A 15,694-nucleotide genomic window follows, 5' to 3' on the forward strand; every position below is an offset into this window, starting at 1 on the left:
GCTCTTCACCTTTTAATGAGAGTTTTACCTCTAATGAGGCTGCAGACTGACTTCACTTTGTTTTTTCATTCATAGAGCTTTGCAGTCAGGGGTTATTATAATAAACCCTCATGGGCTCAGATTAGAATATCTAAATAGTTAATCAACAATAAAACCATGTTAATAAGCTTCTGGAGAGTCGCTTATTCACAAGGATTTATTTATTTATCAAATCTTGATTAAAATAGATTGTAATGTCTGTACCGTTCATTTATTTGTTCGTTTGAAAACTGTTTATTGTTCCTAACTCTGTTCTCAGGGTTGTAAAATTTGTCCTTTTGATTGTGGTGTCCTGTCTGAATCTACATATTTTACAGATTTCTATTAAGCCTGCCTCTATTCCCATGGTATTCTGCTTCCTACCGGGGACTAGACCTGCATCAGTAATGTTCTGCATGACGTCTGCTTGCTGCTAAATACATGAGCAATAATGTTGGTCTGACCGCACATTTAGTGCCAATTTTGTCTCTCAGTGCACCTTTTATTTATTTATTTATTTATTTATTTTTTTCATTTTAAATGCTTTCTGTATTTATTTATTTATTTATTTTATGTTTTCGACATTTGTGTTTGGTTTTGTCAGCTTGTTGTCTTCTTTTGTACTTCGGCTGCACCGAGCTTGCATTATGTTCTTGGTTGTAATCCCGTGTGCTGATATACTGAGGGAAAACATGTGCTGTTTGCTCTTTCAGCTTCAGTACCTCCCTCCGCCTTGGGGAGATTGCAAGTCTACTCCCATAGACTCTGAATACTTTTCCACGTACAGCATCACCGCCTGCCGCATTGACTGTGAAACCCGGTACCTGCTGGAAAACTGCAACTGCAGGATGGTTCACATGCCTGGTATGTTTTCAGAGAGACCCGATTAAAGGTCCAGAGTGTCAGATTTAGGGGGATATATTGGCAGAAATGGAATATTATACAATCAGTATGTTTTCTTTAGTGTATAGTCACCTGAAAATAATAGTCGTATTTTTGTTACCTCAGAACGAGCCGTTAACATTTACATAAGGAGCGGGCCCTCGTCCACAGAGTCTGCCATGTTGCACCGCCATGTTTCTACGGTGGCTTAGAAAAGACAAACCAAACACTGGCTCTAGATAGAGCCATTTATAAATAATGATAATGTTGATTTATACAGCACTTATGAAAAAACAACGTTACACTTTACACTTAAAATCACAAAAATACTCACACGGGGAAATTTTTAAAACACAAAAGAAAAAGAAAAACAACACAAGAAAAATGTTTTTTAATAAAAAAAAATAATAATTTTGCGTTTTCTCACTAGCCACAGTAGTAAGCAGCCGCTCAGTGACAAGCAGTGTTGTAAAAATGTTCAAATTTTTAATGTTTCTTTAAGTAGCATTTTTACCGGCTTAAATCACTGTCAGTTGTTTTGGAGAGAAAAAGGCCTTTGTGTATACGCCTGAATTAGAAAAGTGGGCGCACACACGCAGGTGCTACAAGTGGGGCCTGTCTCTGAAATGCCAGACAGTGTTTGAGGAAAAGTGTCTTGCAACGTGAACTGCTTAAATCGATGTTTTTACCGGTTGTAATAACCAGATCGTTTGTTTCGGAGAGGAAGAGACCTCTGTGGATAATTTGGCTCCTGGTAAAAATCTTCTTAATAATAAACATTAAAGGAATTCTAACCAGGAGAACTTTCAGCTTTTTGCAATCTGCAATCCTCACAGCTAGACGGCACTAAATTTCCCTAAATCTAACACACTGCTCTTCTTTTACCTAAATTAAGAATTCCAATACAGAATATGTTTTTTTTATATGCAAATGAGCTTTATTCTGTTGTTGTACTCTCAGTCCTGAAACAGAAAATGCAGCCATATATCCAGAACATTCCCTGACTGTGCTCAGTGTCATCTATTACACCTGTCCCATTGAATGGACTATGGACTATTAGACTTTTTAATGCCCTAAAATAACCATTGTTTTAAACAACTGCACTTTTGCATGCTGAAATTGTATACACTGTCAAGTATTTATTATTATTGGATATTTTTTAGTATGTTAAGATTTCTTTTTTTCCCGGATAATTATAGAAGTGCTTTTATTTTATGTGTGGTGTGTGCAGTTCGCTGTGAATGAACTGCCGTAACAAATTCATCGATCTGTGAAGCAGCTCCAGACTTTATACCCTACGACATCACAAATTTGAGTTTCATCAATCCAGCCTCTGTATTTGGGGGGAGTTGTTTATTTTTCCAATTTTTTCAGGACTGTCTTAGACTATATAGATGATGTATATATACATTTTCTAAATAAATGTTGTTCCCCTTTAAAACATGTTGCAAATATGTCATCATGTTTTTTTTATATATTTTATGTGTAATTCTTCTCCTCTTTATGTTGTTTCAAACAGGGACCTCCACAGTTTGCACACCTGAGCAGTACAAAGACTGTGCTGACCCAGCTTTAGGTGAGCCCACACACTTTATTGCATAAGCATGAAATATTAGTGTGATAGTTTTGCATTTAATGTCTGAATTGAACCAATTGTTCAGCAGCAGTGCCATGAGACTATTCACACCTTTATATAATGCCTCTGTAGCTTTAACTTGAAATTACTTTAATCTCAGACAGGGCTGAAGCAAAAATAATAAAGTAAAGTTATTGTCTAAAAATTCCATTAGGGAGATTTGTGATGTGTCCATGCTTCGCTGATGTCAAATAAATCCCATGCAGCTTTTCTTCTTCTCCCGTCTCCGTATTATAGCTTCAGTCATTATTTGCTTTCATGGAAAGTGAACGATGGCAGCGAATGTAGTTTTTGAGTTGTGTGCAGAGATATTTTTAGAGAGCCTCTGTGTGTAGGTTTTGTTTGATTCCTGGCAGTGATCACAATATTTTTGAATGACTTTGATCATCCACAGACTTTTTGGTAGAGAAAGACAACGATTACTGTGTCTGTCAGACCCCCTGCAACATGACTCGCTATGGCAAGGAGCTGTCCATGGTTAAGATCCCCAGTAAGGCATCTGCTAAATATCTGGCTAAGAAATTCAACAAAACTGAGCAATATATCGGGTAAGTATTATTTGGCAGCAGTCCGTTGTTCAGATCTCAGCTTCTTTTCTTTCTTTCTGTTGATGGATGGATGTACTGTATATAGCATGACCTGGGTCTCCATCGTTCACCTTCAATGTAACAATAATGAAAGATAGTTGCACGGGAAATGTGAGATACCATTTGGTGAAATGTAATATCAAAAGAAATAAATTCTATTGGCTGTGCTCTTGTCTGTCCTCTCTCCAGAGAAAATATATTGGTCTTGGACATCTTCTTTGAAGCTCTGAATTATGAGAAGATTGAGCAGAAGAAGGCCTATGAAATTGCAGGGCTGCTCGGTAAGATTCTACTAGTCTCAGGTTCATTGTGACAGAAAAATGTGGCTGACCTCAGTATCGGCGCTCTCAGCGGGCCCCCATCGCACATGGCGTGTTCATGCCTGGTGCTTTGAGGTTTCCTCTTTGAACTTGTGAAACAGGCTGAACACATTATCATAATCTGATGCTCTTGCAAGGGCGGCCGGTTTGGGTCTGATGAGAAGTTGGGGCTGGATGGACACTTTGACAATTGAGCTCAGATTACTCTGAGAGATACTGAATTAGAAGTGACAGCGTGGGGAATGCTTTCACACACCATTGTTCCATTACTGTACCTGCACATATCTGTTCATCTCTCTTCTTCTAGGTGACATTGGAGGTCAGATGGGACTGTTCATTGGAGCCAGTGTCTTAACAATACTGGAGATATTTGACTACCTATATGAGGTAAAGTGATGGTTTTTACTAATTAAAATGTTAACACGTTTAACACAAATTTGTTTTAGTTTTATCCTAGTAGGTATAAATGCAAATAGTAACATGTAACAGTTAATTGATTTTCAGACATGTAAAATAAGTGAAAGATAACTTTTGAATGTATTTGTAAAGCTTATGTTTAATATTTAACATACATTTGGTAAGTTTAAAAAAAAGCTGTCATATTTGCTGAAATTGTCACTATACTCACACCGCAGGACATGAGACAGGTAATCTATGGAAATAAAATTGTGTTTAAATGCCATTAGAGGCACTGCTAGGAAGCAGAGGAACATGATTTTTTTTCTGATTATCTGTCTACAGTGTGGATATAGTAACAGTTTCAGCAAATATGATGAAACATTATTTTCATGAAAGTTACCAAGCACAGTTTGACATTTTGGGAATCATTCAGACACTTATGTCTGTACTGTAAATATGATGCTGCAGCCAGTTAGCTTGGTTCGCATAAAAGTATGAAAACGGGTAAACAACTAGACGGATTCTGTCTAAACACAGTAACAAAATCTGTTCACATGTTGTGTCTCCTTTGTTTATAAAAAACAAAGTGTAAAAATGTCAAGTTTGGGCTACGTACCAGACTCTTTGGCTGGTAGGAGAAAGAACTTGGCTGCCTGACAACTGATGCCGCCAAGAAATAGTCAAGCACATAACATCCAGTAAAAAAACAACTTGCAGTTTGTGTTTTTTGTTTTTTTCTACAGATTAAATGAAGAAGATATAACTTGTTAAATAGTGAGCTTATGTGAGCTGTTTTCCGTTTTCCCAGTCGATAAGATAAGATAAGATCATGCAATTGGAACTAACAAAACGAAATTTCAAAAGCAAGCATAGGAGATAATATATAGCAGTTGTTTACAGCTAAATATAAACTAGAATACAGTAAGGTAAGCGAAGTTAACTCACTAACAGACAGAGAGGTATCAATCATCTCATCTTACTCTCAGCAATGGAGGAAATAAACATATTTCCCAAAATGTAAAGAAAATATATATTTTGGCTAACAATCTTAGTGTTATCGTTGAATCGATCGTTGAATAATATGTGTCTGATGTTTTTGCATTTAGGTGTTTAAGGATAAGGTTTTGGGCTCCCTCATACGCAAGAAACGACCACAGCGTTGTCAGAGCGACAATCTGGTAATTTTAGTCTCTCAGAATGCATTTGATGAAATGATTGTGATGTATTATATGAGCCTCAGGAACAACAATAACAACAAAAAATGTCTGCTAACACTGGAAATGCTTTTAATGAACAGCACCAGAGAGAAAACAAAGCCGGACCGCAGTATGCCATCGTTAGTTTCAATTTTCCAGGCAGAAACGATGCATTGTGCTAGAAAACACAATTATTAATAATATATAAACATTTTTGTCATTGCACAGTATGAATGCATAATCAGTGTAGCTAATGTTACACACATTCGCTTCTTTATTTACATAGTGAATATTAGAGAGAAGCAGCACAAGTTATTAACTATGATGACAAAAATCTACAATAGTTTTACAGATGGAATACAGATGAGTATCAGCTAGGAGCAAACTGATTTTGTAAGCCTCATATTATAAGAATTTTGTAGTGTGTCAAATGTTTTGCTACTTGAGCTCCTTTAAACTAAAGTACATGGACAAGTAGAAGTGAACTGTCTGAACTGCTCAGAATAAGCTTCTTATCATGACTCATAACTGCTCTTACATTTAGTGCTTATAGCCCTTAACTGTAGTCGATCCCACACATCATCCCACTTTTCAGTGTTTACACAATTTACAGTGGCTTCTCAATGTCACCATCAATCATGTAATTACATTTCACTCAGAGTGGCTGAAGCTGTCACTGTACTTTTGCAGCTTTATGTCTGGCTTTATGATCAGAGGAAATGTAGAATCGCTTCATGTAGAAAAGTGGAAGAAAGAGCAGAAAACAACAAGATTAAGAGGAGATACTATTAACATTTCATGATCAACTCATTTTCATAGCCTGCAAGGCAGTTAAACCCATTTTAACTTCAAAATAAAAGCAAGAATAATGTGGGGCATTTCTGTCCTGCCCTAAATCACAGCGTTTTGTCGAGCCCAGTGGTTTAACACACTGGCGTCCAAAGGCACCTCCACTTCCCCTGCAGACAGTTATGTAAGCTTTATACTGAGCAGTTATGAAATTATTCATAACTGAAATGCACCTTCTTTGTATCAGTAATCAGCAAATGTTCAGCACATAGTGCTGAATCAAATCTTTATTGCTGCAGTTTTAGAACCATTAATACATTCGCTGTGCTGAGAAAAATACATTAGATTATTATTTTCACTCAAATTTTAAGTTGATATATATATTATTTTTAATGCCACGCTCCAGTGTTAAGGTTTTACATTCTAAGCTCTTGATCCAGCACCTGGATGAAGCGTTACCTCTCTGAAAGAACAAAGCAAGTACCTTCTCTGATAGCAAATAAACTCCCAATGAGTCCCCAGTTGCTGGAGCCCACTTTTGTTTTAATTTTAATGTTCTTAAAATTCTTATTTAATTATAAATCGATCCTGCGACCCTTGCGAGGACAAGCGGTTACGGAAAATGAATGAATGAATGAATTATAAATCGATCAGCCAAAATATTAAAACCACTGACAGGTGATGTGAATAACATTGTTCATCTTATTACAATCCAATTTTCTGCTGGGAAAGTTTGGGTCCTGGCATTCATTTGATTCATGCAGATGCCGCTTGAATATGCTTCACCCACCCAAACACCGTTGTAGACCAAGTTGTAGACCCACCCATGGCAGCAGACTCTCTCATGGCAGCAGCCCCCCAGCAGGCCAATGCACGATGCTACACTACAAATACTCTTCAGCAAACAGTGGGGCCTGACTCATGCAGGGGTGGCATGAGGTACGAGTGCTGCTGGGGGCACACATACCGGCATAACTTTTATTTACAATTTTGTCTCCACTACCAATACTTACTTTAATTACTAATATTGCAGTGTCTTACATTCCTGTTTGTAGTTGGGTTTAAAAGATAAATAGACCTACCAGTCACAACACAACAAAGTGACACCACACAAATGTGAAGTAAGCTTCCATAGTACACTGACGCTACACTGCCTCTTAGGGTTTAAGACTGAATTGCACCTATAAACGAAAATTCAGTTTACAGTTTACAGTCAGTTCAAACTGACAGAGCAGAATTATAATGGGGTGGCACCTGGGGTGGCCACTCGGATTTCAGGGGTGGCCTGTACCACTCCAGGCAATTCCCTAGACATGCTCCTTTCGGGAGTAGCCTGAGGGACTTGACAAAGAGCTCAAGGTATTGACAGGGTCTCCAAATTCCCCAGACCCAAATCCAGTCGAGCATCTGTGGGATGTGTCGGTAACAAACCCTCATCCGGTTCATTCTAGCAAAGCAGGGCTAAAAAATGAAGCCGATGTGAAGTGCAACAAAACTGCAATTCCTTCAATGGCCACTACAGTCTGGCTCCAGAAGTGAGTCAATCCCCATAGAACCTGATTTTAAATGCCCAGTTTTACAGCAGAAATCCCAAAAAAAACAAGACGGGGATGGCCAAAACGCTGAACTTGAGACTTCAAAACAACAGTCCAAAAGCAATGGGTTACATCACGGTTGCTATATCCATACAGTCTCTGTTTTTTAACACTTGGGGACCACTGGTCGTGCCTCAAGTCCAGACAACAGCTAAAAGCCATTAATCTCTCTCTGCAGATCCCTGTAGGGGTAAAAGCACTAACAAAAGCTAAAACATTTTCTCTTTTCTGGTGCTGTTTTAACCAAAAGCATTTAAGCAGATTTTTGTTAAACTCAGACAGTTCCTTTTGTCTCTGAGTATACCGTATCCACCAGTTTGCATCCATCATTGAAAGAATCTTGGCAATGTAAGCTCTAATTCTTTGTTGTGTGACACTCAAGCCCAAGCCTTTTTCATCGTCGGCAGTTTAACATCTTGCCGCTTTTTCTGTTCAGATGGGTGAAAAAGCCATGGGTTTGTTTCTGCATGTGGATTGTGTCCTTGCATGCTCAGTTGCCTCGTGTTCGGGATTTGGTTTGACAGCTGATGCGAAAGATGTGGAGATATGTTAATTTAAGACAACGTAGTGATGAAGGAGATTATTTTAGCCAGTCTGGTTTTTAAGTGGCAGTAGAAGAAGCATTTATGTAGTGGGCTGATATTTACAGTATGTCATGCTTTTACTGGAGTCTTATATAGTGTGATATTTACTGTATTCTGTCCCATTCATGTCATATTTCCACCTGCTTACACTAAACCATCCTTTTGTATTTCCGTTCTGTCATATTCAATTTTTCAACCAGTCCATTGTCACATCTCCACTCAAACAACCTGGCAGTCACGTAAGACATTTAGTTGTTCATTAGACTTTAATTCTCATTAGCAATTGCCAGCACTTCTGGATGACAGTAATTGTCCTTTTTTTGTTTTTCTGTTTATAAAAAATACGTAAATCTTATTTTAAGCAGCCATCTTTCTTCATTATTTTATTAATATCACTAAGGGAAAAAACACTCTCTTGCAGTATTCCCTCACAAATTTAACTCTTAGCATTTGCATTGTGTTTTATTTTCATTTCAGTCACCCTCACCCATCTTTCTTTTCATCATGTCTATTCCAGGAGTTTCCAGAGAACCCAACCAGCCCTGGTGTCACGCCTAATCATGCCCCCAGGTAGCACACCCCATTGATAATAGATGCTCCCTCCCATGCTGTCCCTCTCTTTCATACATACCTGAGACCATCTCATACATCATTTCCTCAGTGGCTACAAATGATTTGGTAGATAGCTGACAAAAAGAGGGGTGATCATCCAACTGCGGTGAACATTTTAATATCCACTGTTGTCTCAGGTCAGGTTAGCTTGGTGTGTTTCTGTATTCATCGGCTCAACAGAAGTTGGTTGGATTCTCCGTAATGATTTGACTCCGTGCTCTATGCAAAACTTGCTCCTTCCACTGAATAATGATGCTTTCTCTCCCAATAGGATAAAGCGCAGTACTCCTGTGAAAACAGATAACATATTTATTGAATTGTTGTGCAAAGAGCTGAACCACACAAGATCTATTTGTTTCCCTGCAGCACAGAGGTCCATTTAGAGGCAATGCGTTTGAGGCTCGTGCCAGATAACATCACTAGATGCATTACTTTGTGATGTTATCGCAGGTCTGCATGCAGTGAGTTTGCACAAAATATAAATGGTTATTTGTCTGCTGGAATAGCCAGTTGCCAATGGTCGTTATCCACACACAGTATCAGGAGTTATCTACTCAGCGAGCACTTTTGCACATACCAAGGAAAATATAGAAGAAGGAAAGGTCATGACGTCAGTGACAGCGTTCGAGGAGCCAGACTTTGCTGTCAGTTCTATCTGAGTCAATGGGATGGGCACGGAAAATGACATTATAACCCATTTTATCTTTGTTGTTTCAGCTAGACTGAAAAATCCTTCCACCAGATTAAAAAAAACGCATGATACATGATAATAAGTGATGTTTTTATCTAAATATTTGCTTCATTAAAGATCTCCATGCAGGTCATGGCTCTGTCCAGCAGATGCATCTCAACCCCATGTTTGATCCAAGAAAGCGTTACATCATAATACATAAAAAACCGAGCAGGTCCAACCTGTTATTATTTACCAGACTGCAGTTATGAACAGATCAGTTTATTAATGGCTCTGATTATTATTCTGGCTGGACTTAATGATATGGTCTGTCAGTTAGGTAAATATCTGACAAACCAGGGCCTCTTTTCCACAAAAACCCCACTAACATCTGGCTTTTTAGTGTAATCGGCTTTCACACCCAGGTCAAATAACTGCAGTAGTCATGGGTATTTTTTGCCTCTGGCCCCAAAACTTCAAAAATTTAAACCTGTACTGTAACTAACAGGGGTCAAATGATATTGCTTTTTCTTTGTTTCAGTGCCTTCAGCAAATGTTTAATCAAACTGAAACTTTCAACATCATAAACAGCAACTTCCCAGCAACTTTCTTTATAATGTTCAGTGAACATTTAAATAAAAAATAAAGGAATAAAAATGGCTCCCTGAGGTTTTACAGAGTAAAAGTTCCCTCCATGCTGACACTTTCTTTGCATGTAATGCAGACTGCCTTCCCTCATGTTGATTGAGTGCAATACACAAACAACGATACAGATAAACAGGAAAATGCCAAATATCAGCCCCGATAATCAGCCAGGCCTATGATCTGTCGACTCCGACTAACCACTGTCATTATCTTTATTTATTTATCATTATAAATAGATTGTTTGCTGGTCTGATGTACCAGTGGGTGACACACCTATTCACATATCAGCTATGTTCTGAGTAAGGTACATGAATATGATGACAATAAAAAGTATTTAAAAGAAGAAAAAAACATGCAGTAAGCATCACAAAACATGCTGTTTTAATCTGGTTTAAGGGTTTTTAAGTCAAAGTTGAAACAACAAAGGTATGATGTGTTATAGTCTGGTTTTTTGTGCCCGTGCCACTGACTCAGATACAACTTACTCCAGAGTCTGACCCCCTTAAATGCTGTCACTGACTTATGACCTTTCCTTCTTCTATATTTCTCTTGGCACATACAGGGAAATGCAGACATGTGGATGTTCCGTAACTTTAAAAGTTTAATATGTTAGTGTAAAAACAGGACTAAAAATATGCTGTTTTTCTTTCTTCTTCTTCTCCCTCCTTTCACTCATCTTTCCCCACCTTCCCCCTGATTTTCTTTGAACTCTCTTTTCACTACTTGTGAAACATATGCGATGTTGCCGACCTTGGACTTTCCAAATCTGTTGTATTCATTACCTCATCATTGTCCACATATGTTTCTGTCTTTCATTGCCCTCGATTTTATGTCCTATCCTTGTTTCTGTTAATAATTCTGCTTTTGCACAATTTTACTCTCGTCACGTACAATTTATTTAATTTCCTCCGCGTCCCTCCATCGTCCCGGTCGCTCTCATTTTACCTGTGGCTCATTTATTTCATCACCATCTCTCCCTTCATCGCCCCTCCCTTAACCCGGTTGAACTCGTCTTCCCTCCTTCCCTCCCCTCTGTTTTGCAGAGCACCTGTGACACCCTCCGGAGTCACTCGGACAGTCTCGGATTCACGCCGAACATGTTACCTCGTCACCCGACTCTAGGCAACTTTGAGGAGTTTGCTTGTTGACAACATAAAGTAGGGGCTGGGGGTGGGAGCGGCACATCTGGGGACTTGACAGCAAACTGTGAAATAATTTATGTATTTAACAGAAAACGGTTGAGTGTGTGACTCAAAAACGTATAGTAGAGTTTATCAATGCCTGAATAGAAATAGAGTACTATCATCAGAAAAAAAGAGACCACTTCCAAAACAGAACTCAGGTTTAACTGCCATGTCAAGGCATCAGTGTTAATTTATTCATGTTTCATTTTGTTTTTCTTATGCAGTCACTTTAGAGTTATACAATCAGTGAAGAGAAATGTGTCCTAAAAATGGGGTTTCTGACCTGTGATGAGAAGTAATACTGTTGTCCTAGTTCTGCTGTACATAAGTCCAAAAAAAACGTGGATCAGTGTGTGTAGTATTGCCGTTTCTCAACAGTGTTACGTCTCCAGCATCTAACAGATGCTGTATCGAGTGACCTTATACTGTCACCAGTTTGAACAGGAGAGCCTTTGAGAAATCTGCTCGACTTCAGTGAGCTGATTGTTGTGTAAGAGCTGCTCAGACCTGATTCAAAACACTCGACTGGTGTTTCATGTTGCCTTTTGCTATCGTGAGGCTTTGGATTGTCTCATGAATTAGACGACTGTGCTTAATCGGTTTTTCAAACAGAGAAGGAACTTGATTATATGTATATATGCAGTTTTGTTCCATGTGAATGCCAGAAACTAAATTGGATGTTTTTGTTAGTCACTTTTTGCAAACAGTAAGGGTCAGGAGGCCGAAAAAAAGGCTTTTGATTGTATCTTTATATAGCTGACATTTCAATTTTCATAGTTTTCCCATTTTTTGGGAGTGTTGCTGTGCTGACTGTCACAAAAAAGCATGCAGCTTGCTGCAAAAGTTGGCCCTTATTTGCATCGAATTCATTAAAAACAATCAGGTTTTCCTTTTTGCCTTTTTGATAATTCTCCGCTACATTTTTTTCATGACTGTGTCTTAAAGGTGTTCATCAGCACAATCCCCTGTGATAGTAATCTATTCTCTATTGAACATAAGTAGACTTTCAGAGGCTCGCTGGTGACATTCCTAAACCTGACAGAAAAATTTGTAAATACCCACAATCAAATGCCATGAAGAAATTCTATACTGCTCATGTGAGATATTTGTCAAATAGATATATAAATATATCAATATATCTATAAATAGATATATAAAGAGAGAGATAAAAGTGTTTTTTTTTTCATCTGTTCTTACACCAGGCGGAATTTGGGCTTTCTAACTAGATGGACCGTAAGTGTCTTTGAGTTTCTGGTGATTTATGACGTGGCTGACGAACTAAATAGACTTTATTAGATACAAGAGAATTGCCTCAAAACATCAAAACCACCTCAGCCCCATTCAGTTCAATTTATTTATAACAAATGCATTGTACAATTTTACCATTGTATCCTTTTATTATCATCATTATTATTATTATTATTATTATTACTATTCCAAAATATGTAATAAGTCACAAATAACAGTTTGTGATGTATAAATGATCAAGTATAATAAACTCTATATTTACCCATCTTACTCACGTACACAACTTTTCTTCTTATCTTCGTGTGAGTCTACTTCCTCTCTTGTTAATGTTCACTGTTATTTAAATCCTTGACACTACAGTTGTGGACTTGTAGGTTACATATCCTCACTATAAACAGTGGAAATTCAGAGTACAGTTTTTTTTGTTTGTTTTTTTTAATGTGAAACTTTCAAGTATAATGCCAATCAAGTTAAGTGGTGTTCATAACACTGTAGCTTTATTACTCTGTTGTCTGTATATTAGATGACTGTTGATGTGAAGCACAAACCCTTGGAGATCAGCCATCACTTGAAAGCCAATGACTGGACGTCTATGGTTGTGACTACCTTTTATGGCTCTAGTTTTAACTTCACACACTGTTACACGTGGTGTGTTCACTGCTCCAGCGTTAATAGGAATAAGAGGGTACTCCAAGAGGAGCCAGAGACCACCTCGTGAAGAGACTTTATCCAAGTGGAAATTTAACTTTTTCAGGAAACAAACAAAAAAAACAGTGAATCAGTGGCGTTGTGTCGTGAGCAATAAATGCACTGAATCAGATGAATTGATAAATTGACATTAAAAAAAAAAAAAAAAGATTTGGGACTCCCATTTTCAATTCATGACGTATTCAACAGCTGGATGGATGTAAACTGAACAGCTGCAACACAGATGTATGATATGACGACTGTATATTAACCATCATTAGCCAAATAAAGAGACACAAATGCCAATTCATGTTACACAATGATGCTATTCTGATGATGCTGCATTGCCATGATGATTTCGAGTGTGTGTATGTGTGCGTGTGTGTGTGTGTGTCATGTTGTGGGGTTTAAAAGCATAAAAATGACCCAGCATTTACCACAAACTGTGGATGAAGGATTTGTGAAAAAATGTCCCGGGTCTTTACCTCTCTCCCCCTCCCCCCACACCCCCTGCCTTATTACCAGTCACAGAACAGCAGAGTGTATCTGAACTGGCAGCAACTATTACTGAACTGTTTGTGCTCATTTAGTAGTCCTGATATTTACCGCATAGTTATGGCCAAGTAGAAAACTATATATTTCTGTCACCCAACACCTAGATTTGAACTATTTTATTCTTACAGTTAACCATTTATGTCGCATCGCCCATTTTCTTCCTTGCATGACCATTATGTATTCCTATTATCTCTGGTCTCTTAATGTAATCTTAGCCATGCTATTCACTTTGTATGGTCCAAAATGTATTTTTGGAGCCAGATCAATCAAAACGATGTTCTCCAGATCCTCCACAAACCAGACTTGGGATCGTGCAATACCCCCCAAAAAAGAAAGATACTCAGCAGTTATGACAAACTGTTATATCTTTTATTCACCTTTCATGGAATAAATAAACATAATGTGGCTTGAAGTGAAACTAAAATGTGCCTTCAAGGCTGGTTCTTACAGGTGACATTGAGATTTTTATGCGCACAAAAATCTGGGGAACTGAGCTTGCTTCATCTGGCTCTACGTGCTTTATGTGCATTTTATTGTAGATATGTGATTTTAACTCTGAACTGTACATTAAATAGTTAATACACACTTCACTATGTGTGACGGAGTCAGTCTCAAGTCCAACTGTCACTTTACTAACAAACCACATTGCATGCAAATGTAAAGGCCTTCCTTTTTTTCTGGGCTCTTCTCATTGGTTATTTGTGGGCTCACAGCTGGAAAGTGGTGATGTTACGGACTTTTTATCACCACTTTGCATTGTGCAACATTTGACAGTGTTGTTCACTTCTGGTGGCATGCAAGGGTGTGGGTTTTCTGGCCGTCATTGTTTTCGATCAAAAGTGACGTCGCCGTCTTTTGCGTAATGGAAAGGCAAGCCCCCTTATATGTGGCCACTCCCACCACTCCCAAATATGGGGGATTTCTGGGACGTGATAGTCCACGATTTCACAGAGGAATTTTGGATTCAAAACCCCCGGATGATTTGCTCAACTCTTGAGAGTCACGTGATGTAATAACACCTCTTGTAGCGCCTGCTGCATCATGCCGGAGGGAACTAGTTCCCACTGACAAGCGCATAGCCATAGCATCATGTCACCATTGCAGTTTTGTGAAAAATGACTTTTTAGATCACCTGAAATGCCACCTCATGTGAGTGTAAAAACTTTCTTGTGATAAATGGAGTTTTTTAAAAAATTGACGTGTTTCCATTGGGCATATTTTATATTCACAATTTAATAGATGAGCTTGGGTCCAGAGATGTCAGCGGTGTTTCTGGATGTTGTTGATAAATGGCTTTCACTTTGCATGGTAGAGTCTTAAATTGCATCTGTAGATGCGCTGACAAACTGTGTTTACTGATAATAGTTTTCCAAAGTGTTGGCGAGCCCATGTAGTAACATCCTTCACGCAGTGATGTTGGGTTTTAATGCCGTGCAGCCTGAGGGGTCAAAGGTGCGCTTGGCCTGACGAAACTTTTGGGTACACTCAAACTGATGGTGCCACAATAGGACGTTTGCGTATAAACAGGGTTCCCACGGTCATGAAAGTCCTGGAAAAGTCATTAAATTTCACAAACGTATTTTCCAGGCTTAGAAAAGTTATGGAATTAGTAAAAATAAGTTTTGAAATAGTCATTGAATTTTGTTGTGTGAAATTGTTAAAGTTTGAGGTGCTCGGTTGCTCAGTGGATAGTGTGGGCGCCCCATGTACGCAGGCAGTGTCCCACAGCGGCCTTAGGTTGACTTTCAGCCCGTGGCCCTGTGCTGCATGTTATCCTGTCTCTCTCTCGCTCCTCCTTTCCACTTAAATTCTGTCCTGTCCAATAAAGGCGAAAAAGCAAAAAAAAAAAAAAAAAAAAAAAAAGAAAAAGCAAAAAGAAATTGTTAGTTATCTCCTGTCCATGTAATGTAACATAACAGCATTTCTATAGCTGTCGTAACAAAGCTAAAATATTACGTTGATGCAACGTTTTGTTTACAGTCACGTTCATTTCCTCATTTTCCTTCTCTCTTGTGTGTATGCCCGCTAGCTCAAATTACATTTGAATAAAGTTTAAATATGATGTGTTTAAAAAAAACTAGGAAAGT

The 15,694-nt window shown here is 38.3% G+C and overlaps 1 protein-coding gene across 6 annotated transcripts in view; it reads left to right on the forward strand.

The window, feature by feature from the left end:
• asic1c (acid-sensing (proton-gated) ion channel 1c) overlaps nt 1-14,187 on the forward strand; it is a 117,429-nt gene extending 103,242 nt beyond the window's left edge. For 4 of the 6 annotated variants that reach the window (XM_088085621.1, XM_088085620.1, XM_088085618.1 and 1 more), the window contains exons 4-11: nt 732-882; nt 2,420-2,476; nt 2,931-3,084; nt 3,313-3,404; nt 3,751-3,830; nt 4,949-5,020; nt 8,524-8,576; nt 10,977-14,187. In XM_088085621.1, the coding sequence (XP_087941747.1) occupies nt 732-882; nt 2,420-2,476; nt 2,931-3,084; nt 3,313-3,404; nt 3,751-3,830; nt 4,949-5,020; nt 8,524-8,576; nt 10,977-11,055 (738 nt within the window). In that variant the 3' untranslated portion in view covers nt 11,056-14,187. Of the gene's footprint in view, nt 1-731; nt 883-2,419; nt 2,477-2,930; nt 3,085-3,312; nt 3,405-3,750; nt 3,831-4,948; nt 5,021-8,206; nt 8,246-8,523; nt 8,577-10,976 lie in introns of all 6 variants that reach the window. The other 2 variants (XM_042497139.2, XM_088085619.1) reach the window with 2 other exon arrangements.
• Nucleotides 14,188-15,694: the final 1,507 nt, after the last annotated feature.

This window comes from Plectropomus leopardus, chromosome 12 (assembly GCF_026936395.1).
Source record: "Plectropomus leopardus strain MGB_pleo_1.0 chromosome 12, ASM2693639v1, whole genome shotgun sequence".
NCBI lineage: Eukaryota > Metazoa > Chordata > Actinopteri > Perciformes > Serranidae > Plectropomus > Plectropomus leopardus.